Source organism: Eleginops maclovinus, chromosome 7 (assembly GCF_036324505.1).
Source record: "Eleginops maclovinus isolate JMC-PN-2008 ecotype Puerto Natales chromosome 7, JC_Emac_rtc_rv5, whole genome shotgun sequence".
NCBI classification, from domain to species: Eukaryota; Metazoa; Chordata; class Actinopteri; order Perciformes; family Eleginopidae; genus Eleginops; species Eleginops maclovinus.
Genome location: NC_086355.1, coordinates 12,883,868 through 12,910,943, shown reverse-complemented (window position 1 = coordinate 12,910,943; position 27,076 = coordinate 12,883,868). Strand labels below are relative to the sequence as shown.

Here is a 27,076-nt window from a genome sequence, read left to right as displayed (position 1 = left end):
ATTCTTTATTTCATCCCAATACCTCTGATCTTTGCTTTTTGGTTGCCTCTATGTAGTATTCAACATGTTATTTCAGCTGTTTAGTGCATATGTAAGGTATTTATAAATGAAGGCATGAGCAGGGTTTATCAGCAGCACGTGTGTAAAAACACTGTTGGTTCAGGTGGAGTACCACTGTAAAGAAAAACTATAGGAGAATGTTAATCCAGACTGAAAGGTTACAGAATGAAAGAGGTCACCCCAGCAGGGATTATCAAAGAATAAGTACAATCGCTTCATGCAGATGCCAAATACACAAAGATTCTTTGTTTGGGCCACAACAAAACCCTCGTTCTTCAGTGTTGCGACACCCACACAGAATTACATGGTACTGGCACTACAGAGCACACATATGCTGGACCTTGCACTGAAGACTGAGACGCAGCATGGATTCTGTTTTCACTCTGAGAATGTAGGAAAGGAAGTATTTTGGTAAAATACTAGGATTGCTTGAGCAAACGATGTGACGATGAGAAGACTGGTGGTTGCTTGAAATTGCCTCAGCAAATAGTCTTCAAAGGAACAACCGAGAGCATTGAAGCTCGACCATCTACAATATCATAGGCATAAAGCAAAACATAACAATGGATATAGAGACTAGCACAATTCCTCCAAAGCCTCCCAGGCTCGCAGTAGAAGAAGAGGCACTTGCATCCCAGGTACTAGAGATCATCGGTGGGATCACTCATGAAGCCCTGCAGACCCTGGAGGAACCCGAAGAAAAAGACATGTGGTCAATGGAGGAGGGAGATGACTCTGTTTTCTACAGTGACGAGGACCAAGTTCATCAGGACATTAAAACTTGTGGTGTTGGTGCCAACCAGTGCAAGCCTCTTGTCAACAGTGTGGCAGATGTTGAGGAAGAGCCAGGGGAAGAACACATTGCTGACAAAGAAAGTTCAGAGTTGAAAAAGGAACGCCAAGATCTCCAAACACTAAAAACTCAACTTATGGATCAGTCAGATCCTGAAGATCCAGAAACACAGCCTGATCTCACTTCAGAGAACGCCTGTGGAGAATCTTCTAAGTGCACTATTGCAGCGATGCAAACAGAGAAAAATACATCAGCAGAAAAAGGTAAGAGTAACTTATGTTTATTGTGTAGTGCAATAGATTGCTTTAGAGGGAGGCTTTTGTTTACAGATGCAACAGTTTTCCCCTCTCTTTTCTTTTCAGTGAATCTACCAGTTGAGAAAGAAGAAGTGACACCAAACCCTGAGCCCTCTGCTGTCACTAATGAGCAGCGTTACGAGAGGCTGAATGGGGAGGCAGACGTCCCACAGCAGATGTCTAATGCCGATCTCCAGGTATCAGGTGACAGGCTGCTTCAGGTGGAGCCAGAGCAAGAGCGCAACTTCCACATCTCTGGGGGGCTTCATCAAAAGATAAGTCCAGGATACTCCACTCTGCCTCTGCCGAAGAAATCCTGCAGCGGCGATGAAGACCAGAAGTCCTCCAATCACCTCTCTGCCTCCAAATATGGTACCGTGTCCTACCGCAAGATCCGCAAAGGCAACACCCGCCAGAAGATAGAGGAGTTTGAGTATATGATGATGAATTTGTAAGAAGATCACTGATTGAACATCTTGTGATACACAGTTTACATATTTATTTGTTGGAAAAATGTACTTTAAGCATAACAAATCTCTGATGTAACTCTAGGGTCACACAAGACTTCCAAATGAAGAGCACTATTTTTACTGTGCAGTATCTGATTTGAGAGCAATGCCTAAAAAACATCTTGTATGTTGTTTTTCATTATGTGGTTTTTATGTTGAAAACATCTTGTTGTGTAAGGCAGGTATTTGGGCACTGGATTACACTAAATAAGACGCTCAGGGCTTTATAATCCTAGCTATAATAACTAAGATGTTGTTTGGTATTAAAACTTCAGCATCTTAACCTCTAGCATTAAGGTTAAGAATTTAGAAGTGATTAATAGAACCATCATGCATATTTCATGTCTTAGTAATGGTTTCTGGATTAAAAATGAATAATAAAGAGGTATAGCTCATTAAATCAAAACATGTCTTTTATTTTTATGCATTTCCATCAGTATGTGGTTTTAGGGTTTTGATAAGAGGCCGCAAAATCATGATATCACATCACAGGTTTGTTGTGAGTTTTTAACCAACACTTCCCTCTAGTGACAAGAACACATTCATACAAATGGACAGTTTTCAGAAAGAAACCTACAACAAAATAATGCAGTATTTAAACCCCCCCCCCATGTGCCTCAGAAAAGTACATGACATGAAGAAAAGACGACGTCTCACTGAAGACATGTGATATGTTCAATACATTCTATATTACATGCAATAAATCCTAGAACAAAATGAAGAAAACATGAAAATCACTTTTTACATCTGAAAGGCACGGTTTATCTTTGGTAGTGAGATATGTTGTGCTTAATATAAAGTGTTATTCCACAGACATTCACCAGAATCCCTTTGACAATCCCCGGTCCAAATAGTTCTGAAAACAGAGAGGAGATGCTGTCTTTCCTGTGGCACACATGTTTTAAACTCAAAGCCAAACCACGATGACTTGATGAAAGGAAATTAGAAACGTTGTACATCCCCAAACGCTGCTTTACAGCAGGTTACTGCCACCGCTTCCCTCTTCTTGACAGTCGTGTGTTGAGTCTGGGATGCAGACTGTAGTGATGTGTAGGCCACTGAAGGTCTCTTTAGTGCATGTGTGACACATTTTGTGTCATCACTAAGCGTGGTAATGTGTGAACTGCCACTTCTGGAGGGCATTTCCGGTTTCACATGGATTTAGTCGAAGAGTGTCACCCTGAGGCCCCGCCTCCAGACACATGTGTTTGGACACAAACTCTGCTATGAGGTGCTCCGCCTTGACAAAGACAAAAACAGGAAACATGATTAATGAGCAAAGCGTAAGCCTCTAAACACTCTTTGATTTGATTTCCCTTATGTTAATCTGAAACCCACTTCACTAAGCAGGCCAGTCCTGTTGTTTGAAATAACGGAAAGAAAGACAAAGAAAAACAAAAGATGGCACTCAAACGGCACACACAGAGTCGACCTACCAGAGCGGAGTTGGATGATTTGTGGAACCAGCGATGCTCAGGCTTGGCGTTGTCACATAATTGTAAAACGAATGCGCTGCCCTTGCCTTGGGGAGTGAGACATAGATCTTGCTGCCGTATGTGCCTCATCCAGGTGTAATTAAAGTGCTGATTCTAAATACCAGAGAGAAAGACAGAGGAGTGACAAGGATGTAATTAGGCTTCATGAAAAATGGAAGAGTTTTGAAGGGTAGCTCAGCGTTCTGCTGTGAACCCAAAAAGACCACGTATAGAGAGGCCTGGTCTGGCTTGGGACTCCACCCTTGTTTATCGTGGCTTGGGTCCTGTCTTGGACTCTGATTGTCCTGATCCAGGTTTATTCCTGGATATTTTGTTTTACGCCCCCCATAATTACCACAGGCAAGATGCCAAAATTGCATAATCACTGCATACTTTCCTCTGAAACACGATATCCCTTTCTGCAGTAAAATCATTTGTAAAATAAACATTCAAACCTGCAATATCTTGTGTGCTTTTAACCTATTTTGCAATATTTTTAAAGCATTCAAGCATTATTTGCCAAATGAATGCACACTGCTAGTTCATAGTTGGAGGTAAGGTGCCATTTGTTTTAAGTCTGATCCTTAAGAAAGTCTGGGTCTCAAGGGGAGTATTCCTGGTAAAATCAAGGTGACATCAACATTTTAAAAATGATTTAAAGAAATACACCCACCTGCTTGCTGAGATCACATTTACCAAAGGACAGAGAGCCTTCCTCCAAAGTGAGGCATTTTCTTAAGCCATGATTAAAGACCTACGAGGAGATATTAGATTAAAATAAAAAAACATTACAGAAGTGAAACAGCAGCACTGCAAACATTTCTTCACTCATTTGGATTGGGTATGACAATGGGCCTTGTTTCTGTTCTGGTTTCTTTCAATGAATCCTGACAGAAAGCTATTATTTGTTCCAAGGAGAACAATCATAGTCTCTGTCTGGGTCCAGAGCTAACAATAGCTTATGGAGGAAAAGCATAACAAGCCTTCATTTAGAAGAAACCTTTAAGGGAATGTAAACAAAGTGTATTCATCTACATACCAGGCCCTCAGCTTTGGCTAAAGGTGCATTCATATCTGGATACACGTTGTCCAGATACCACTTGAAGCTCTTGCATTGGAGCTTCTTCCTCAGCTCGATCTGCTCGGAGAGATCACCGATGTCGATGCTCTTTCTATCCAGCAGGTGGTGGTAGCCGTGGCCGTAGAACAGATCCTTGTACTCATCCAGCCAGACCTCTGCCACCCTCGCCAGGTTACGCTCTACTGTCTTCTGCCGGTCTTTGGGGAACTTGTAAGGATTCTGACCTCGAAAGATGTGTCCCACTCGAGAGCAGGGGATAATCTCAATTTCCCCTCCACACATCCAGATCTGTTCGAATGTTAGAATAAAGGAGCATGAGAGTGAAGCTTCCACACGCCTGTGGCCAATATTTATGTATGAAATTTAAAGAATGATGTACCTTAAATGAAATCTCCATGTTCTCCCCACCCCACACATCCAGGCCAGGGTCATAGGCACCAAGCTCATAGAAGTATTTCTTGTCTATGGAGAAAAGGCCTCCAGCCATAACGGGACATCTGTAAGATACAAATAAATACATCATAATCAAGTTCAACTAATAGTATAATGTGAATATTAAAATGGACTGTTTTGGGTACCTGATGGGATCGGAGATGCTCATGTTATGCTTCTTAATGTACTCCTCTGGTAACGCGCTCCAGCCAAACACCAAAGGCCATTTAAAAATACCTCTTTGGAAGTTGTCAACCAGCATATAACTGAGGAGAGAGAGCCAGAACAGAAGCTCCAATGTCAAAATAACACATCCTTTAGAAGAAAACGAGATCACATTATCTTATGGCTTAAAAGTTTATAGCAGTGTTGAGTCACCTCATGTCCTTATCACTGACGACTTCAATAACCGGACATGGCACCTTCTTACGGTCCTGATAGATTCTCTCCAGCAGCGGCTCCAGCCAGCCAACATTACACTCAATGTGGGAGTCAAGGAAGGTAAGGACCTCGCCTATAGTTAGGGGTTAGAAAGCAAACATCCTGGTGTAGTTAAACAAATAACCACATAACCGACAGTGCAGCCTTTATGACTCGTATCAAAAGGTTCATTTTAAGGCAGTAGGTATGTAAATAACATGCATAACATACTAGCATGTGGCAAACATGGGTTCCTACTTTAAAGAAATGTGAAGTGCATTTCAGTGTGACTTATGGTATTGCTTTAATATTTTTGTTCAGTATTTGTTACAAGACTATCCATGAATGAACTTACACACTTAGTATTAATGCATCTTCTCTAGTAAATGCTTGCACTAAGAGGCTTACAAGTTTTTAAAGACTGGATCACAGACTTTCTGAATCCTTGTCTGTATTTAAAAGGAATGTGCCTGTGTCAAGCTCAGATTTCAGAAATATATCAACATCCAATCAATGTTATTCAAACTAAAAAGGGAAGGTAACACTGTTAATGTGCATTTCCTTACTGCCTGAGAACATGCTCTAACTTTACAGCAAACGGATGTTCATGTTGCTGATTTACAGTTCATTTAAAGCCCACAGAACTATCATAAACCATAGCACATAGTTCAAATGATTTAAGAGTTAAAATCACATTTACAATTTCAGACTTGCCCTTTGTTGACAAGCTTCTTCTTATCTGATTATTACCAGAGCTGAAAATACACACATAAGGACACACTGGTTTTTCTGTTTAACATTTACAAAGTCTGACCAAGTGATTGGACATATTCATGTGAGTTCTGTTACTGTCCTTATCTTTCTTTTATCAGGGACATATCCCCTGCTACATGCACATACTGTATATAGTAATATGAATCACAGTTATGACACAGACTGTTCTAAGCAGTGGTTACCTTTGGCTATAGCAGCTCCTGCGATCCTGGCCCGGATCAGACCCTGACGCTCCTTCAGACGAAGAATTCGCACTTTGGGAAACTGAGCCATGTACTTGTCCAGCTGCTCCTTCAGATAGTCTGCCGGAAGAAAACATAACATATGAACAATAACAGCAGGAAAACATTCCTATAGCTTGAAAAATTACATTTAAACATAGTAAATTCTTCGTAAAACTGCTTAGTTGGTGATTCTCTCTAAATAGCTGTGGGTATCTTTACTCTGATATACTTCACATTGACATTTTAATTGACTATTTTATCTTTAATAACCACACACACATATGGATATTTCTCAAATATGTGTTGAGTAATACATTTAAACAAATCAAAACACTATTCTCCAGAACACCAGAGTTGTGCTATGTGTTTTCATTTTGGTGGACTTGTATTGAAGCATTAATTATACAATAATGTTGGGAATGACTTTGCGGTTTGCAGTGTTTATAAAAGACTTAACCTTTATTAAATTGATATTAAGAACAAGTGATAGTAGTGTCACAGGGGACCAACTTAACAGTGTTTACAGCTACTTTTTAATGAGCATTTTGAGCAGCTGCAAGAAATGTCAATAAAGTCAGAAGACTATAATTATTTGACCAATTTTAAGTCATTAATACTACACAGTTTAGGCTATAAACAAGCTATCGTGTCCTCTAATAGTAAAAGCAAACATGCCCTCCCCGTGAAGCATTAAAAACACTGCTACCTTTGGTGCTGAAGTCATCCACCAGAATGATCTCTTTGAGGAGGTGTGGTGGAGATCTGTTTAACACACTGTGAACAGAGCGGAGGAGTGTGGACCACACCTCATCCACAAAACAGAAGATCACACTGGTGGAAGGCAAGTCATCATGGACCAGATTCTGTTCACACCTGGAAACACACACACACACACACACAAAAAATGTAACCAAAAACAACAGCTTGGTGGTCAGCGCACATTGAGAAGAAGAAGACTCACATCTCAGGCCTGGTGTCGGGAATGGCTCGGTCCACTGGGATCTTGTCGCTCAGGAAGACGTTAAAATGTCCTTCGTTCCATCTTTTCCTCACCTCTTTATCTTCGTCACTGGAGGCGAGTGCTGCCAGACCATACTGGCCCATTGCTTTGGCATCTCTGGGAGCGTTAGTCATGTCCAGAGAAAGCACTTTGTGGACACCTGGTTTTCTGACAGCAGTGGAGTTATCCTTAGAGTCGTCTCCTGCTAGGAGCTTGATTGTAGGTTTTGCTACCCTCAGGTCAGTCTTGGCGATCATCCTGATCTGTTTCCCCTCCTTTCCTTTTACATCCTTGTTGACTGGTTTGGATGTCGTTTCAACAGGGTGGCCCTCTTTGGTCTTAAGCTCAGTCACTTTCACTTCAGTTTTAGTCTCAGATTTATCCTTGACTTTTTCATTTGTCTTAGTTTCAATTTTGTCCAAAGCTTTTTGTATAACACCCTCTGCTTTGATGGGTCCCTTCTTTGCGGTTGGTAGTGGTCCATGTTCGATTTCCTTAACACCTGGCGGCCCTTGGGTTATTTTAGGCACTACTACAGGTAATGACAATTGAGTAGAGACAACTGTTTCTCTACCTTTCTCTACTTTCGGCCCATTCAAATCCAATTGCACTGCTTTTTTATTTGCAGGAACTTCCTGCTTTGGTGTGACATTTTGTACGGCCCCTCCTTTTTTGTGTTCAGAAGCAACATCTTTGTGCTGGTCAGGTTTGGCCACATTATTAACTCGGTGAGGTAGAGAGTTTATATTTTGTTTAACCTCCAAAATGGAATCTTGTTTCTTGCCTCCCTGTCTGAAGTGTCTGTACACTTCGGCTAGTTTGAGGCTTGGATTGAGTGGTCCTTTCCCAACATGTGTAACAGCAAAGTCCACCCTCTGAACTGGGTGTTTGAAACCCCTTCTCACCACCTGTGTCACACTGGACTGTTTTAAATCCTCCCTTTCCCTAATCACTCGCTCCTTCAGCAGCTGACTGTTCACATCGTTCATTGACAAGCGAAGTACAGCCATGTCAAGCATTAGCCAAATAATAGAGGCAATGAACACAAATGCAAGTGCCCTCCCACTTCCCCTTAAATACCTCCTAATCTTCATCATTTTGGCTGTTCAAAAAGGGGAAATCCAGGTGAAATGTGGAAAATGTCAAAGTATCATACTGTTAAGGCCACTTTTCAGTTGTAGGCGAGGTTTTTCTTTCTTTGGAGAAGTTAGCTGCCTGCGTGGCATGCTAGAAATGTGACAGTGAGCAGCAGAGGTAGTCGGTGTTGTCATCCAGGAATACTGAAGTTTCTGACACCCATAGCCCAGAACAAACATACAAAGTATAAATGTTAATTTGCCATACCGTAACGCTCCGGTCACCTTCAACCGCAGGAGGACATTACTTTTGTTTGTATCGCTTCGACATAACTCACAGAAAACTTCACTTAAGTTGTCGGCTGCTTTGCTGAATCTCCACGCAAAAACTTTGACTGACACAGTTTTGAAAGAGGACGACGTGGAGACCAACTTCCACTCTGTCAGTAAACTCTGATTGGACAGATTGGCAGGAAAAGTCTCCGCCGACACGGAGCCAACAACAAGCCGGCTGGCGAAAGCTGCAACGGTACAGGAAGTGCGGTGTCTAGCCTTCAAAGTAAAGCAATTTGCAATTGTTGGAAGTCTATTATGAAAAAATTAATCCAAAAATGTTTAACAACAAGCATAGACGACGACCGACCAGCGGGACAAAAAAAGGTGATGTAAGATAAATAAATAATTTAGCTATGGTTAACAACTTGGGTAAATTGGGCAACCTGTAGGCTGTTGAGTAAGTATTTCCTGACTCAATTCTAAAAAATGTAAGCTGTTGAGTATTTCCTGACTCAATTCTAATTACTGTCCATTGTTTTTGAATTGTTGGAGATGTTTCTTAACTTGCTTGTGTGTTGAGCTCTTAAGGCCACCATACATCCACTTTTTTTCCCAAAAAACATGAAAGATTTTGAGTCTGCCAGTGGGAATTAATTAATCACACTTTCCTTAATTCTATCTGACCATCTCAAGACCTACAGTATATCCATGTTGTCTCCATCATAACATAACGTGCTTAATAACCTGCACTGTAGAAATGTTGAAATCAAGTGAATCGGTGGGCTTTCTGTGAAGAGTGACTGTGATGTTTTTAAGTGCAGTACAAACAGGATGAATAATTTTATCAACATGGATGATGAATCCCAGCTGGTCAAAATAATGGAACGTTTTGAGACATTTCCCACGGTTGGCAACTAAATTAAGCTGCTAATGAGATCTGTGTCATGTTTATTTAACTGAGGTGTTCTAAAGAACAGTGGCAATCTCAATAATTGCAAAACGTTTATTTAATGAGAACTTTAGTTTGAAGGTCTTAACCGGAAGCTACGTCTGCACCGGACAGATTAACAGCATCACGTTTACGTTGGCAATAAATGTAGCCTCTGGTGTCGGCGTCAACCTGCAAACTACGTTTAAAGCAGAATGTGCAGGTTGACAGTGACTGGTAGGCGTTGAGTATAAAATGTATTGTATAATGTGTTAAGTGTAACCCTACTTTCTTCCCAGAAAGGCGCTGACGTCATCTTGCCTAATTGACGTTATTCGTCGATCTCAGTTTCGCAAACAGGCTCGACCTGCACGACCAACACACATCCGTGCCAACACTCCTTAGAATCAGGAAAAACTTGATTTACCGTTGTGATTAATCTGGATTGTAGGCTATGTTTGAGACCTCGAAAAGCAAATCATAGTCTACTAATCGGTGCAGGTGAGTTTTACTTCTCATTTTAAATCATGTTAAAACTTTAAAAGACACATAATTGCCACAATAAAGCTACATTGTTTTTAAAGTTTAAATCAGTTTTATAGTGACAACAGGTTCCAGACTATTATATTCAGACCTCCTAATGATACTACATTCAATATTCAAATCTTCTGGAAATGATGAACCCAACAATACTCTGAAAAGCACAATAACCCATCACTTGTAATGTAAATTGCTGTTATACCAAACATCTTTGGTAGGTAACAAAATATGCACAATACCCAGTAAGAAACACCACACCTCCCCCAATGAACATTTTAGTTGGATTACCAATATCCTAAGACATCCTTATTTCCCACACACATGCACATTAGTAAAACCTGTGTTACAGCAGCCATTAGGCACTGATTAGTGTAGGCAACGACAGGTTTTCCTCTTCATCAGCAGGCCTCTCCTGGGAGTCCCATTGGCTCCATCCAGCCTATTAATGCTCCCCAACATGAGGAGGGTGGGGAGTGGAACCTCCCATGGTGGCTGCCCTTAGCCACACTACACACGCTTTCATTAGTGTGTTAGCTAAATGATTGGCCTCAGGACAGCCCCCGAGCCCTGCAATGCATGTGCTGGGTTATATGTTCCATCCACTGGGCAATTTATTCATTTATTCATCCATTTCTGCATTCGCACTCATGATGGCATCATTTGGTAAATTTGATTGTATTTTCTCTAAACTGAATAGGCACATTGTTAGGAAAAACACCAGTGAGGCAGAGGTCACAGACCAGGCAAAGTCGAATACCAGTGTTTTAATTACACAGCAATCCATTACCTGAGCATTACCTGAAGTGAAACTGTGAAAACACACACGTGTCTTTGCTGCTCTTACTCATAATCTACTGCAGAACCAAAACCATTGATTAAGTGATACATCTGCAATCCTTTACATAATTAATTATTTATTTAAAGCAAAGCTTCTGAGGATTTGCTGCTTTTCTATGAGTTAACATCTTTTGATTTTGATTTGTTGGTGGGACAAAGCAAGCAATTTAAAAACATTACCTTGGTCTCTGGGAAATTGTAAAAATAATTCACAAAAACAATCAGTTTAATAAAAAAAAACAGACTTGTAAATAGTACAGGTTCTTCACTTATCACTTGTCACTCTGTGACTAATTTTGAGATTATCAATCTTACTAAATGTATCTGTTCTAGTTGACCTCAGTATGATAGCGTGAGTCATTTGGAAGAGAGTAAGAGAAGAAGCTCATATTCCCACCTCTGTTAGATACACTCCTGTAATTTATATGTACAAAGTGCTTTTGAATGAGCTCAGTCACAGTGTTTGTAAATGCTCCCAGCTCCAGCAGTCTTGAGTTTTGAGAGGGATGAGTCACCCTGAATAGAAAGTTCAGCACTTTTTACAAGAAGCATGAAAAAACAATAGCCTTTTTGTCATAATTGACATCTGTAACATAAGCCGTCATGATGTTTCCCATCAAAGGGATTACAAAAAATTAAGGAAAATGGAAATCTTACATTGACACCGGCATGTGTACAATGAGGTAAATGTACTTGTATGATATCTTCAGAACATGTTAATTAGGCTCTGGAATTAAAATTACAACAGTTGTTCTGTGCAATTTACATAGAGGTCATGTTGTGCTAATATGGCACTCGTTGAAAAAGACAGCCAGCAACAATATGGTTAAGTCTGACCCACTGACATTTGCAGCTCCAAATTATGCACATTGTGTGAATTAAATTAATTAGAGAATTCATTAAGAAATATGGCTTGCGGAAACGAGTATAATATTTAGTTATGTGATGTAATTTTCTTCCATTGTTAAAGATAATTTGTTTCATAACAGTTCCTGCGGTAGTTTCCCCTCTGCACTAACTATGATGTATTTAATTTGTTAGCCATTTAATTAATTATGATTAGAATAAGTGAATGTACAGCTTGTTTTGACAGATGGTTTCCATCAGGGAGACCTTTGCACAATTAACTTTTAATCAATTGCATCCCATTTTTTCTGTTTGTTTCTTGTTGAAGTTTGTGTGGAAAGTATCTATAGCATATGCACCATATGAATGCCTGTTTGGAATACATCAAATGAGCAATTATCTAGAATTTGCCTGCTAATATGAAGCAGATAAACAACTTTGATTCATTTCATGCTTTGTGAGATACCTGCAAGCTAGGCAGAGTGCTCACTTAGTGACTGTTTCATCCGTGTTTAATTGTTCTGTTTAGCTTCTTGGGTTTTATGTTTAATGTAATCATGGCAATATTAAATCATATCATGTTATTGACCGCTTCACTGCAGATTCTACTCTTTACTAGAACAGATACTGTATAAAAATACGCGCACTCATACTTACAGCCTTAATTAGGGCCTTGTTTTTGCCTGTTAAGACATCATCTAAAGCTTATTTTATCTTAAAGCAGACATGTCTGCTGCCAACCTGAAAATGGAAAACCTAGGAAGCTATAGGACGGCCCCTTTGTTGTTCTTTACTTTGTCCACAAGATGGAGCTTTAGTTCTATTCATGTTCTGCACTGGTGCGACGAGGTTCATAGGCATCATGGAGGAATCTGCAACAAAGACTCGGGCTGCCTCATTCCTTCTGCAGTACACCCACAAATTGGAAAAAAAACCCCAACAACATATAAAGTATTGACATGCGCCACTGAAATACTCTTTGTATTTAATGGATATTGAAATGTTTGTAAATCTATTGTTATCATTATAAGCATCATCATGTTTGTGACATAGCTGTAGGTGCATCATTTCATATCATAGTATGCAGTCCTTATGGTTAAAGTCAGGTAGGTCTTAAGTTACTCTAGTAATGAGGTGATTGGAAATCATACGCAATTTACTAATTATGTTAGTTTTTTCTCTAGGCTTGGAAGAAAAAGCAAAGGAAGCCGTTGTACCTTCTGCAACATACAGGTAGAAAATCCCTTTTATGACATGACTACTTCTGTTTTTATGGGATCCATCAAGAGAAACAAAGGGTAAGACAGGACTATGGGTTTGCTTCAGTCATTTTATAAAAGTGTGTATAGTGAAAGCTGTGAGAATTAACAAAAAAAAAGCTGATCTATAGCAGTTAAAGCATTTGCTCTACATATCTGGCTGTTGTTCAATTCCATCTTGTTTTGAAGACCAAATATTTCACCAAATAAGTTCAATAACACCCCTGTTTAAGAAGCATTTATCAATTATTTTCCCAGGTGACATGAAGGTGATACTGATTTGGCTCCCACTGGACATGACTTAATGTCTGACATAAAAAATAACTACATAATTTGTCTCAATCCAGAGGGCTGACTTGGCATGGACAGCAGCAGTCCTAAATGTCACCCTGTAATGAGTTCTGGCCAAAGGTACACAGTGAGGACAGTGCCCGCTGGCACCTGGGATGCCCACTGGCTAGCTTTTTACCCCACAGCCATTTGGACAACCCCAGTTTTCTTTGTGAACACTGCCGTACACAATTTGCATCCAAACAAAAAGTTTCAGTACTGTGAAGTTTCATTTGACCCTAGCTATGGAGTCATACAAAACGGATTACAACAGAATACATTTAGTTTCATAGAGCAAAAATAAATAATGATATTGTAAATAAATACTACTGAAAATGGAATAAAGATGCGCGCAGGCGGTTACAAATGCATGTGATAAAATTAGAATATAATAAATGTAGGGTTTCAACAGACTCTTTTCTTTAGCGTAAATGAATCTGCTTCTAATTTTCTATTTTAAATGCGTAATAATTTGGTCTGTAAACTGTCCGAAAATAGTTTAAAATGCTCATTCTAGTCCGGGATATTTCTTAAATGTCAGTACAACCAGAGATATTAATTTGAATGTGAAATACAGTAAAACAGAGAAAAGCCAGACATTTCCATATATGAGAAGCAAAAAAAAAGAGGCTTTTTTGCATGAAAAAATATGACTAAAAATGGTTGCCGAGTGTATTTCTGACGATTGGCTAACCATTACCAGTTTAGTTGTTTCAGCTGTGGAATATATAATTTGAATATATCGTCTTCATTGATACACCACTTTATGAAAGTTTTACTGAGATCATACAGTACATTGATCTCATGCTCGGAAATGACTGCAATGATCATATAACACTTTAAACATTTCACCAATTTGCCGTCATCTCAACGTGAATGCAGGAAGACTTTCCATTTTGAGGAACTTGACTTCTTTTGTTTGGTTGGTATGAGACCTATTGGCAACACGCTGGGCTTATTATCTTACAAAGGCACAGAAGATGAGGGAACATTGTATCTAAATTAACTTTTTCTATTTCCTGGTGAATGAAATCAATTCCATCCTTTCATGTTACTTTTCATCTGCCTTTTGTCTTGTTGCGGAATCTTTTCACTTTCTCTCTCATTCATCTGTTTTGCCCTTTCCTTGATCTGATAGCATTAAACATATAATTAAGTCATAAAGGAGGGACTGATGAGTGTAGCAGATGGTAATTGCGTCCTACATTTGAATGAAATGATATGCATTGCTGCAATTTACAGCCTTCGCCTCATATTTTATTCAGCAACCTTTTATCTCTTTTCCTGCAGAATTATTCTGCAATAAATTTAGACATCTTATCAATAGCTGGAGTGATAGTGGCAGAAACATGGAAAAAATGAGCCTCTGCCGTTTTATGCTGTTTAAAATAATTTTCCATAATAAAGGAGCTATCAGAGCTGCTCTATCACTGTAGAGGGCGGATATCCCTATTTCGAGTAAGGCTGCCCTTGGTTTGTGGACAAGCTGTCACTCTCCTGTTAGTCGGAAGAAACGCAAAAGGACAGAAAATGTTTAAAGTTCAGCTGAGGTTTGTGAACTCCCCACAGGGGAAAAAAAGACAAGGATAACAAATTGGAAAGCTGGTTGCAAGTTACTTAAGTTGTTTTCTACAAAAATAAAAAGATCTTTCACAATTTATTTTTCTGATCTGATACATTCTTTGAAGCAGCAACTGACTCCTTAATGAGATTTACTAGGACGGGTAAGACTGAAAAGGCGGAGAGAGAGGGGAGATGACATGCAGCAAAGTTTTAACATTTGAAAACTCACCTGCCAGTTTTTAGATAGCAATTATTACCGCATCAACTCTATTGATACAACATAGGTATTTTTAATAGTCTGAGTAAATCTCAATTCTTGAAGCTACTACATCATAAATGAACACAACATTGAATCCACCCCTCTTGAACTCCTTCATGAATGTCGGCTGGGCACCACCATCGTGCAGTGGGTAGCCCTTGTGAGAGTGGGATTTCCCAATATCCCTGAGACATAAGATGGATCGAGCGATTGATGGAGGTAGCATTTATTACATGTTTTCTTACATTAGACTGTGTACTGCTGTACCTGAAACTGGCAACAGTATTGATCTGGCTCTCTGATTTTCTCAGTGAAAACTCATGATTCAGTGTAGAACAATGACACCAATATATGTTTGTTTTTATTATTCTGCCAAATACATTTAGTCAGAGAAACACACATTAGATGAAGCATAAATGCATGACTGTCATCCAGATGGATCCCTTCCTTAGTATAATTTGTACCTACTTCCTTGTGAAAACTTCACTCCTGTGATAGCAGTGAGCAGTGCCAGAAGGAGCTTTTTGTCCCATTGATATGCTTTCCTCTCACCAGTCCCTGGTGAAGTGCTGGACTCCACTGATATTTGAGAACTGGTAGCTAGGGTAATATAGGTTTAATTCTCATGTTCCCCCCGACCTGCCAAGTACAGGCGTTGGGTGCCAGCTGGAAGGCTTTCATGTGATGGTGTATGAGGGGAATTAGCAAGGGCAGAAGAGAGGAGGGCAAGTATACAGTACATTCACAAGTGTCTCTAGACCTTGAAGGTGCGCGAGAAGCGCTTTCCACATCTAGACACCCCAGGCACTTAGCGTTTAGTCAGGATGCAGGTCCATTACCTTTAAGTACAAGTACTTATGTTTGGTCGCCTGTTTTTACAGCCTTTCCAGCTTGAAAGGAATCTACCCGGGGTGACCCAACTCTATTTATTGATGCCTCCTGAGTTTCCACTTGCTGGTAATAGACTGGAAAACACAGATAATGTGTTTGATCGATCAACGTGAACAAATTTCATTTGTTGGGATCAATAACAGTTTACAGTTGACAGAGCCCAAAGAACTACATTTATTTGAGCTTTTTGATTGAAGCTGTCCTGGCAAGCCGGCAGTGTGAGGGACTCCAGACCGGGCCTATGTGGAAGGCATGGACTCTTCTGTTCCATTATTGCCAGCAATCTGTATTTAAAACTAATATCAGTGTGTGCTGCATGGCTCGGGGCAAAAGGCACCAAACCAATCTGATATACAGCAAGGGTTTTCTTTTCGGTTCCTTGTGATATGAATTAGAATGGGAAAAATAACAATTCCCTTACATTTTTCACTGGTATCCATTTTTTCATTTGAGCGCGTAATGATTAGATTTTTTTTCCAGCAGCATGATTTGTATTATGTTTTCACTGTGTTCAAAACATAATAGAAAAGTGATGTGGAACCAAAGGGAAAAAGAGGAAATTAACTGACGTGCAGAAGAAAGACGTTTCCATGGCTCAACCTTTTGCAGTTTTCTTCATGTTTCTGCTTTTCATGATCATGCTCTGTGGAACGCCCTGCAGACATGAGAGCCCTTGCTCTGTGTCATACAGTTCCAGGCCAGGTAGCTACCTTCTGCACACACAGACAAAACAGCATGAGATGGGAAGTCCACATGGATAAGCATTTACTATGGTAGGTGTTGCTTCAGGCAAGTGCTATTCAGGAGGAATTTACTGTGTATACACCGGTGTTACGGCAATAACCTTCTTATAGAGGTGTTTTTGCAAAGCTTTTTACTCAAGTGTAGTAAACGGGCTCATGTTGGCTTTAGTATAAAGGGACTGTGCATTATGGATATTTGTTGTACTTTCTAAACTAAAAGGACAAGTGTGGTGATATTTGAAATATTTTTTTATATTGCCAACACATTATGATACAGTTTAATCCTCTGTGCCATAGACCTCAGTATTCTCCAACAACTAATACAAACGCATCAATGAACCACACTGTTGCCCTGAGTGACACGGTCATTCATTATGATGTTTTGAGTTAACCCCACATACACTGTCCTGCTGCCCAAAATAGTCCCCAACAAACAAAGGATTGTTCCTGTTAGACTCATATGTGTGAAAATACATTTTAATGCAGAGTTGTTTTTGGAAAATTACTTTTTCTTAAAAATAGATATTGTCAATGTATTAACTTACATTTATATACATTTTCTTTCACCCCCAGTGACTGGTTGTTTAGGCCACATGGGGCAGTGAAAAGAAGTCAAAGAACAGTGACTTATTATCACCTTTTTAAGTAAATATAATTGGCAATCAAAAGCTAATTTAATCATTCAGCAGATATGGCTCAATATTTGTCTTCTATTCGTTTAGCTGTATTTTTGCACACACGTGTTCTCCTTTGAGATCCTATGTTGGTCACTCTCTAGTGACTAATGTTGATTGTCTGTTGTTTTATGCTGAGTAGCTTGTCTGTTTTTAAACACTTCTGCACTAACAATGACACTACGAGAGAGGTAAGCTGGAAAGTGAACAACACAGAGCTGAGGACAGTTGCAGAGTCAGCAAATACTTTTGTGAACAAGCAACCCTCCGTCACATTACACAGTAATCTGATCTATTTTTATAAAATTATATATATTTCTTTAAGGAATTAGATTTTAAGTCTTTAAATGAGAGCCAAAGTTAACATTAAAAAGGTAAAATCTTTCATTTCCTGTTTGCCGTACACATTACTTCACTTGTTCTTACCCTTTCCTTAACTGCATAACCCCTGTCCTTTTAGTGACCCCAGCACTGTAGAGCAGCTCAATAATGACCAGTGTTGGTGAAGATGCTGGTGAAGATTGCGCCTTTTTGCAGTCCGCTCTTCCTGCCGGCTCTGTGTGTGATTGCTGTGCGGCTGTATTCACAGGGAAGGGCACAGACTTGGATTGGAGGACAATGCGTTAAGACTGCTGGTCCCTATGCCTTAGATTTGGCACAGGTTAGGGAGAGGCATGAGATGCATATTGTTTGTGTTCATTTGAATAAGGACAAATGTCAGATTTCCATGGCTCCGGGCAGCCTGCATGTTAGATGATCAACTCTTTTGGGCCCCTGGATGTGGGGTCATCAGTAGCGCTTCCAGGTCACTGTCACTGCATGCCGGTTTGGGGCCATAATTGACCTTTTGACAGAGCGCATGGAGACAGCCTTTCTCTAAGGGCAGGAATAATCACTTTAGATTTACTTGTGGCTGAGCTCATGTTGGCTAATTAAAATGTTTTTTCTATTAAAAATCTAATTTGCGACTTAAGAAAAATGTTTGTTACTTTCTTATAGGATATCTTCTTACTCTGGGTTCAGAAAGATGAATATTTTCAAAACAACCACTTGTAATATATTACAAGTTGACAACATTTGTAAAAGATGTTAATCATAGCTACGTAATTGATTCTTATCTTTTGCATACTAACTTATACCACATCTGTTATGCTATGGCTAAAAATATGAAGTAATTTCTGATGCAATCCTATGACTTCATGACCGTCAATCAGTCATCTTTTATCATGTTTAGAGAACATTTTTATTATGTGTGAACGAATGAGTCAGTACTTCTCATACTGTAAAAGTGCCATCATTCCCTGTTGTTGTGGTGTGTGTGGCTGCAGAGAAAGGTTGAATACAGCCCGTATCCCACAAGCCCTTGAGCTCCCCCAGGCTTCTTTCCGGTCCAGGATCTCCAAAGAAGCGTGCATTTACCCTTCACTGTGCATGTTATTCCTCACAACACAGCACCCACGGCCATGTCTCTGTCTTCATAGCCCTTAACATTAACTTTAATTCACACCGTGTCCTCTGCTTATGTAGGATTTTTGTTTCTTGTCTTATACTATTACATGCATTTTTGAATTCTTGAGTATAAAGGGTATTATTTTTCTAATTATTCTTTGCCTAATTAATGGAATGTGCCAAATTGTACTTTCTTGGTTCTTTCACAAAATGCAAAAAAAAGAAAAAATGCTACAATCTCAGTTTCAAGCTTTATTCATCAAATCCAGTTGCATGAGTTTGTAGAAAAATGCTCCCAGCATCTTTGCTGGGATCTTGAGAGTATTTACAAAAAAGCAGCAAAAATGCCAGGGGTCAAGGCTTTGAGACCAGGGTATTACATTATTAATTAAAATACAAGTTGCCTTGTTGCCCATGGGTATACAATGTAACACACTTGATTGAATCAGGTGGTGGCAGCCTAGGCCTTTTGTATTTTGCGCTTGAAGGGACTAGAGAAATTTCAGCTCGGGTGTATTACTCTACACACAAAAACATGTTTTGAGAAACGGTTGTGAGCTGTCATTGAAAGCCATGGCAGATTTAAAATGCAGTTAAATCCCCATGAGTGGCTCGACATCATCCATCACATTTTTTACTCTCATTTTAGAGCTTCAAATTATACACATTTTAATCAGTGAATTTCTTTATTGTATTATCATCTGCATATACCATGCAAATATACAATTATCATATCTGTTTATCTATCCAGATGTTTTCCCCTGTTTGGTTTGATATAACATTTAACACCCTAACATTCAGTTAGTCCCTTTCTTTTTTTGCAATAATATGAGATTATTCTCCCAACCTCATTTTGCCTAGTAAAAAATGGATGGTAAGTTGATTACAGTCAACGTTAACCTTCCGGACATTTTGTGAACATTTTCTATTTTATTTTCACATTTTAGTGATATGCAGTCACAACACACAAAGAATTATGAGCACTGGTACAGAGACTCACAAAAATAAATACAGTATTTTATAGAGCTTCTCAGTTCTGCACAATATTTAGTTTCCATAAATGACAACGATAAAAAACCCAAGCAGGATTTTTTGCCTATATTTTGTTCGGTAATTAGTGAGGGAAGCATGATGAGATTTCATTAGATTAACGACCAGAATTTTGCCTCTGTGAATATATAATCACCCAAATAATACTGACGGGAAACCATTACGATTCTAAACAGTATGCCTCTTGTAGGGTGATTTCAATCTTTTAATATACCCATTTACATCATTACGTCTTTCACTTCAGTAGCTATAGAAGGGATTATTTTTAAAAGATTGGCTCGTAAAAACAAATCCTTCTTTCTTCATGTGAATCATTCAGTCATATTGATAAACCACAGGTGAGTCTTAAACTAAAGTCTTAAACTTTTGTTGATTTCACTTAACTTACATCCTCCTGACCTTTAAGTTTTAAGTATGTTTTTGTATTCCTGTCACTAATGAAGTGTCATCTCTTCTTAGGCTAAGGGCATGCTTATAATTTTAGCAGTATGATACCTTGATAATTGGAGAACACCATTAAACCACCCCCCACCCCACAACCCCATCTGCAGGTCTATAGGTACCTAACATCCACATGACTTAAGAAAAGCCAAGACAAAAGACAGCCTCATTCTGTACAAGACATATTCTACACTTTTACTTCTTCTCATTTTTTCTGATCATTATCTACAAATACCTCGAGTCTCAGTGGTGCTCGCACTATATGGGGAGCTATTTAATTCATCTACACCTTATTGCCTATAGTTTGTCACAAAGTGAGGACATAAGGTAGTACTCTCCCTTCATCCTCATTAAGGGTTACAGAAGTGTGAATATGTAAACTTTTAATAAGCACCGTGACAGAATAAAGTTGGTCCCAGATCTTTTAGTGCTGGGGTGGGAGTGGTAATGGCACCAAATACTAGACAAAAGGTAACAATAATGAATGTTTGTGTGAGAGGAAAACCCTGTATGTGCTTGGCCATTTCAAGAGAAGAGGACATTTTCAACAATTTTTCCTCTCTTCTCTGCTCTCCTATCCTCTCCTCTCCTCTCCCTTGATTCCTACTGACCTCCAGTCTAGGTCTGTTAGATGTAGTCCAGGTCATAGCAGACAAACGAAAGATGGAAATATCAAAGCCAGCCCAAGGCCTTTAGTTCGGTTTTCTGCTCCAGGTAATCACAGTGTGTAGATCAGTGCGGAGCACAGCTGAGGCCTTGTCTTCTCCTTAGCCTATCTTTTATTCCTCTGTCGTCTTTCATGGGGCTGAATTCGACAACTCCTTTTCTACTGTGATAAGCAAATCGCAAGGTTAATTATGTCTTAATACAGCGTGGCTACTAATATCCAAAATGGCAAATTCTAATGCGTCTTAATTAGAATAGTCGTCCAACTAATGATACTGTATATCTTAGCTCATATTCTTTATAATGAGTAAAGAGCTGAATGGAAATCTGAGGGCTTTGGAGTGATGGTACGGCATATCCATTAGACATAGACCTGGATCCATCTGGAAACAAAGTGTTTGTCAGTGAAGCACCCCAATTGTGTGCGATCATAGCTGGCTGTTCAGCGTGCGCGGTTCTGAAGTGTATCGAGAGGCACAGCTGAGTGAGTCGAATAGTCTGTGGTCTATTGATAACTCGCGCCTGTTTTAAAATCCTGGCACAACAATGCAACTAGGGCCTTGTGTGCTCCGCTGAGCAACAATACCTTCTCTCACTGGCAGCTTCAGTGTAATGATGACAAACAACAATAAAGGAGCTCTTTTTTCAAGGGAATCTCAGTCCTGGCACCTTTTGATAAGAATATGTTTTTAAGTTTATTCAGTGATAGACTGGGTATTTACAGAATTTTAAATCTTGGTGTTGTTTTCAAGACACTTTGTCCAGGAAGTGCAATTCAGAGCTTTTAACATGAAGATACAAATAGTCATTTTGCACAGACATACCTATCTTTATTCCTATCTCCTCTTCTTTGCTCCTTGCCCCCACTGTCGTCCGCCCACATTCATACACTCACATATTGGCGGTCTTCATTTCTCCAGCCTCGCTCCCTTCCCCGTCTGTCTCAGTGTGTGTATAGAGCTGGTTGGCTGGCCCAGTAGCTGGGAGGTATGGTGGAGTGTAAGCAGTGTTGATGTGGATGGCCCCTGGTCAGAGGCCAGGGCCTGGCTGTTAAAACGCAGCCTCTTTTGTGCGTCAGAGCCAGCATTGCCAGTCTTATTCCACCCCTGTCGCTAGGGGTGGGGAGGCATTTACCCACCAGATGCATTCATTCCACTGGCAGTGCTTGATGCAGGGCTAAATGGCATTGTTACAACGCGCCTCTGAGAAGTGTTGACAGGTCCATATGCTAATTTTAATGAATACAATGGAGCTGTGGTTGTATTCACCTCAACCAAGCTGCAGAATCCTATCTGCACCTAGACTAGAAAATATAATTGCAGCAAACTCAAATGAGCTCATTAGGAAATGTATTGAATTTACACATTATTTCCAGTAGTTAAGCTGAATTATTCTCCCTAAGGACTCAATTACATACTCATTTGTGACTCAGGTAAATGGCTTTCTGTGTGTGAGTTTTTCAACTGCAAAATTGTAGTCACTGAATAATTTGTAAGAAAGCTGTTGTACAAGAACATCTATTGACATTCATTTGTGTGAGGATTTCCAAGTGGAAGGAAAAAAACAGCAGACAAGATAACTACTCGCTTTTGTTCCTTTATTCACTTCATTTGATTAACTCATAACATTTCATTCACTCGTGAATTATTTGAACGTTTGCTCATTTGTCTTCAGTTGGTTTCCTCATACTTTTTTTGTTCACAACGGCCTTGTTGTCTTTCTGACATGTAATTTCATCAGGGAGCGTGTGGATGAACTTTATCTAGTCAAAAGTGCGAGTGCAAGTCCTTTTTCACAATGGAAGAAGGACAGAACACTCAATAAAAAAAAGACCTGGTGAGTCAGGGTTCAGTATCAGGGATTATGCCAGCCTACTGCGCTCTGAAATGAAAGTGAACATTCATCGAGTGACTCACTTCTTGAACCATGTCCTCCCTGAGCGACAATGAGGAGATTGTTGGAGGAACGGACATGGTGTGGAAACTATGTGACAAAGAGGAGTGCCCAAAATTTGAATTCCTTGTTAAATTGCTGTTTGTTTTGTGTGAAAATGGCCTGATTTGCTGGAAAACAACAAAGAATTTTGGATGGGTAAGCATTAGAGTTTCCACAGAGCTCTGTATTGGCTTGTGCTGGATGAACTTAAGTGACTCTGGCTTTTGGCAGACTTCCCAGGAGCACATTGAAGACAGTTTCAGGCAGTTGTAGGGGACTCCAGTGATCAAAACGTGCAACTGATGCCTGTTATGCATGATATTCCATAACTTAGCTGTGATCCGTTCATGATAGACAGAGTGGCACACTGCAGGGAAGCAGCCGGGCCATCTATACTGAGGCCCTTCTTATGCTTTATTGGATAGTACATATTGGAGAGTGACAGAGGAGATTTTGGAGAGTATGACTTGTCACAAAGGTCACTCTCCAGATTCAGACTCACGGTATCATAAGCACACGGCTTACTCCTTGCTCCGCTGAGCCAGCAAACCATCCAGGGTATGTAAAATGTGGTTTTGTCTTTTCTCTTCACTTCTGTTTTGTGATTGTATGGTATCGTGGTCTGTGCTGGCTGCCCTCACCCATGGGCTGGCCATAAGGGAAGTGGGACGGGGTCTAGTGCTGCCCAGGCCCTGCAAGCCTCGGTCCAAACACATCCTCTGCACTCAGCTGTAAATATCACTAACAGCTGGTGGCACAGAAGTTAGTCGTGCTTAACAAATTACTGGCCTACATGTGGAGGGGCAGGGGACTTTATTTGCCTGCTTACCAATAAAGTGGCCATGCAAAAACAATTTGCAACAATCCAGTTTACAGATATGGGGGGGGAAACAACTGATAGGTCATACAACTTTACCAGCTTTGGTATTTAGTTTTGGGAGGTAATGTTTTATTACAATTAAAATGAATCCAAACATTGGATAAAGCAAGGCGAAATAATTTTGGTTTCTTTTTAGAGTTTTTAATTTATTGTCAAACTTTTTTTTTTCAGATTAAATGTTGGATGTCTACGGAACCCGTAAAGAGACATGGGAAAAAAACAAAACTTCAACGCTTGTCGTGCTCACGCAAATGTTTCCCGTGCTCCCAGGAAAGTATCCTCTGTACATCCTCTGTCAGATCTTATTCAAGGGCTTGTTTCGTCAGACAGTGTCAACATACGGCCGAAAGCTGATGACTGATGGAAACCTCAGCCTTGTGAATGTCATTGTAACCCATGATAAAACTTCAACCACACTGTAATTCACTCTGAAGGAGAGCATGTTTTAACGCTAAATGCATTAAATAAAATAATAATTAAACCAGGAACACTGCCTATGACCGAACCTGACATTTGGTAGGTTTGACATTTTTTGCGTTTTATATTTCCCCACGTCCCTTTACGGGTTCCGTAGATATCTCTTTGTAGCAAACTATTAACCCATACAAAAGAATTAACACTGAAAAGTTTCTAAAATAAAAGCAATTTTGAGTGCCTTTAAAGATACGGATTATACAATTCTAAACATTTTGTAAAACACAAGGGTTATTAATTGAGTAAACTGTTTTGTGTGAAAAGAAGTTCAATTGTATTTGTAGGAGCCAGAAAGGTCAGAGTGGGGACTTATGTATGATTTAATCAGGTTTTTGATTGTTTATATTTTGGCATTGGTCTTTGTTGATGATATTATTTCTGAATCTATCATGGGTTGGTTGAGTTGGGTCATAAGGTAATGGGCGGCCCTCATAGTAAATATAATCACCTGTCCACCTGTGTGAGGTGTACGTGGACGAGAGAGTGAGAGGGTTGCTGTATTTTTGGTTGACGGCAACCTTTTTACAACTGGATTATTCCGACAGTATATATTAATGCACATTATAATAAGTTGATGATCTTTATTAAAATACGATTTTGTCTAGATCTAAGGCAACCAGGCCGACCTCATCCTCACTGCAGAACAATGAAAGTCGCTACAGAGAGGATGAGGTTAAATAATTAAGTGAGGGATTATCTAAAGTTTTGGTGAATTTAGGAGAATTAAACCAATGGTAAGGACACAGCTCAGTCAAGTAAACACCTGGATGTGTATTTTGGATGTTTTCCACTAGGACAGAAGCAATTTTGCTCAAAAACTCAAAACTGCTAGTGCAGGAAATGTTTTAGCTTGTAGTGTCTCTCCTTTAATAAAGACTCTTTTGTCTTGTTTATAAAATAAACATAACATCTATAGAGAGATAGCAGGGCACTGTTGTCCTGTATGGTAGATAAACTTCACAGAAGTGACCTGGATTTGAAGACCCATTCCATTAAAAACAACAGAAGGTCAAACTTTTTGGAAACACGAGCCTGTGTGATCCCACACGTCTCCGCTCCTTCTCCTCATCGACACAGAGCTGTGTTTAGAGAGATAGGAATTATCAAAGTCACCTTTGAGCTCAGTAGCCCGTCTAGTGCGCGTGGTATCAAACATAATGACATTCAGTGTAGCCCAGATCACATTTATGATAGCATATTTGATACAGCTGTACACTGGCAAAGAATAACGCAGCCTAAAAGAATAACCCCCCCCCCCCCTTTCAGTTTAAACACAATCCATTTTCCAGTGTAAATCACTTGTCACTCTATTGCAAATGTAACTGCTCTGATATGAAAGAGAGAGGTGGAGAGAGAGAAAGAGAGAGAGTAAAGATTATCTTTTGGGCCATTTCACCGGCACCGTTGCGTGACAGAGACTGACAGCTCTTTCAGATGACTGACAGGTGTCCTTTGAAATGCCGGTGAAGCAGCTTCTGTTCAGACTGTTGAAATGCATATTTGGAGCTCTTATCATAAAGGCATGGATGGCCCAGATAGGTGCCGTTAACATTGCAAATGGCTCCAGAATTATTCATTGTCAGTGCTGCGGGAAAGAATGGGGGGGGTGAAGTTTGATTATTCTGCTCACACAATGGCAGGGTGCTTAATGATTCCTCTCCACCTTGGCAGCGGCATGTGCCGACTTCAGGCGCTAGCGGCGGGTGACACAGGTCTGGCCAAGTGTTAGAGCAAGATCATACGTCCGGGCCCCATTTTAATTTCTAATACATTAATCTTTTCCTCACAGATCCTCCATGAATATTCCAGAGCTCCTTGTTTGTCGGGAAGGCTGTCTCGCTTTCATCTATTCAGGTGGTTTCATTCACTGTGAAAGCCAGCTAAATGGACCCGATCAGTCAATGACAACTGGGATACAATAGAGCCCAGTAACACGTCCCTTTTCTCCTTTCAGCCTTCTGATAGACAACCCTGACACCTGATCCCTGGGGAGACCCTCCGCCAAGTCAGCGCTCTGTTCCTTGAGAGACTTCCCTCACTTTATCAGCCCATAAAGGATTGTCACAGGTGACTATATCAGCTGAGGTATGGAGCTGCTCCCTCTGACCTGCCCCGCGCTGTGAGGTCGAGGCACCACGCAACGCATCACAAGCGGATTAAGGTGGCTTAAACGCTGTCATACATGCAGACTCAGTGCTTCACACTTTCTAAAAATGTTAAGCCTTTGTTCCCTTCCATTAATTAGCATTGTCTTAAGTTCATTAGACCACTGCTCGTGTTGTTACTAATGAGGCAACGTAGACCACCTACATCAGCCGTAGCTTTGTAGTGCCTGACCTGACAATGGCTCCTGCGCTTTCCTGTCCACGGAGTAATGACTTACACACAGAGAGGGATGCAGGAACACAGATACAGCCACGAGTGAGAACTTCTCATTAATGGTTAAATTTGTAAATTTAATGACCATTGGAGAAAAAAAACATTGCATGGATATGTTCAGAGGAAAACACTGAATGTCCCCCTGTGTTAATATGTAAACAGATTTATATAGCTGATCAGTTTCTCTACTCTTTTAATATATAGCTACAGTTTACTGTGTGGGATTAACAGATTTTAAGTGGCTTCAAGAATAGTTTAAAAGTTAGCTCTCTTCTTTTCTAAAAGATAGTTCAGGCCTTGTGCTTAATCCAAATGAGCCTATCAGTCAAACCTCCCTTTTCCACAGCTAAATGAGACTCCTAAATGAGAAAATGTGAGAAAATTAGGAAAAATATCTAGATTTAAAATGAACATAATAACGTGTAATTCTATCCTGAGCTGGATTGGCAGGGGATAAGCAGGTTTTATTAATTGCCCTTCATTTGGAAATTCTGCATAGGATACAAAATACATTAT

At 39.9% G+C, this 27,076-nt stretch overlaps 2 protein-coding genes across 4 annotated transcripts; one reads left to right on the top strand and one right to left on the bottom strand.

The window, feature by feature from the left end:
* Positions 1-80: 80 nt before the first annotated feature.
* LOC134867529 (moesin-like) lies at positions 81-2,068 on the top strand. Of its 2 annotated transcripts, none has more exons than XM_063888175.1 (2): positions 81-1,116; positions 1,192-2,068. In XM_063888175.1, the coding sequence occupies exons 1-2, from the start codon at positions 624-626 to the stop codon at positions 1,602-1,604; spliced, it is 906 nt and encodes a 301-aa protein (XP_063744245.1). In that variant the 5' UTR covers positions 81-623; the 3' UTR covers positions 1,605-2,068. The 2 variants fall into 2 exon arrangements, with proteins under 2 accessions (XP_063744245.1, XP_063744246.1); XM_063888176.1 differs by having other exon boundaries at positions 120-1,116; positions 1,216-2,063.
* LOC134867527 (polypeptide N-acetylgalactosaminyltransferase 5) lies at positions 2,054-8,605 on the bottom strand. 2 transcript variants are annotated; one of them, XM_063888174.1, is made up of 11 exons: positions 8,479-8,605; positions 7,026-8,353; positions 6,771-6,937; positions 6,023-6,142; positions 5,025-5,160; positions 4,793-4,912; positions 4,594-4,711; positions 4,173-4,502; positions 3,807-3,887; positions 3,095-3,247; positions 2,054-2,898 (listed from the first exon to the last, which is right to left on the bottom strand). In XM_063888174.1, exons 2-11 carry the CDS (start codon positions 8,159-8,161, stop codon positions 2,761-2,763), a joined length of 2,499 nt encoding a protein of 832 aa, XP_063744244.1. In that variant the 5' UTR covers positions 8,162-8,353; positions 8,479-8,605; the 3' UTR covers positions 2,054-2,760. The 2 variants fall into 2 exon arrangements, with proteins under 2 accessions (XP_063744244.1, XP_063744243.1); XM_063888173.1 differs by having other exon boundaries at positions 7,026-8,604.
* Between the last annotated feature and the right edge of the window lie 18,471 nt (positions 8,606-27,076).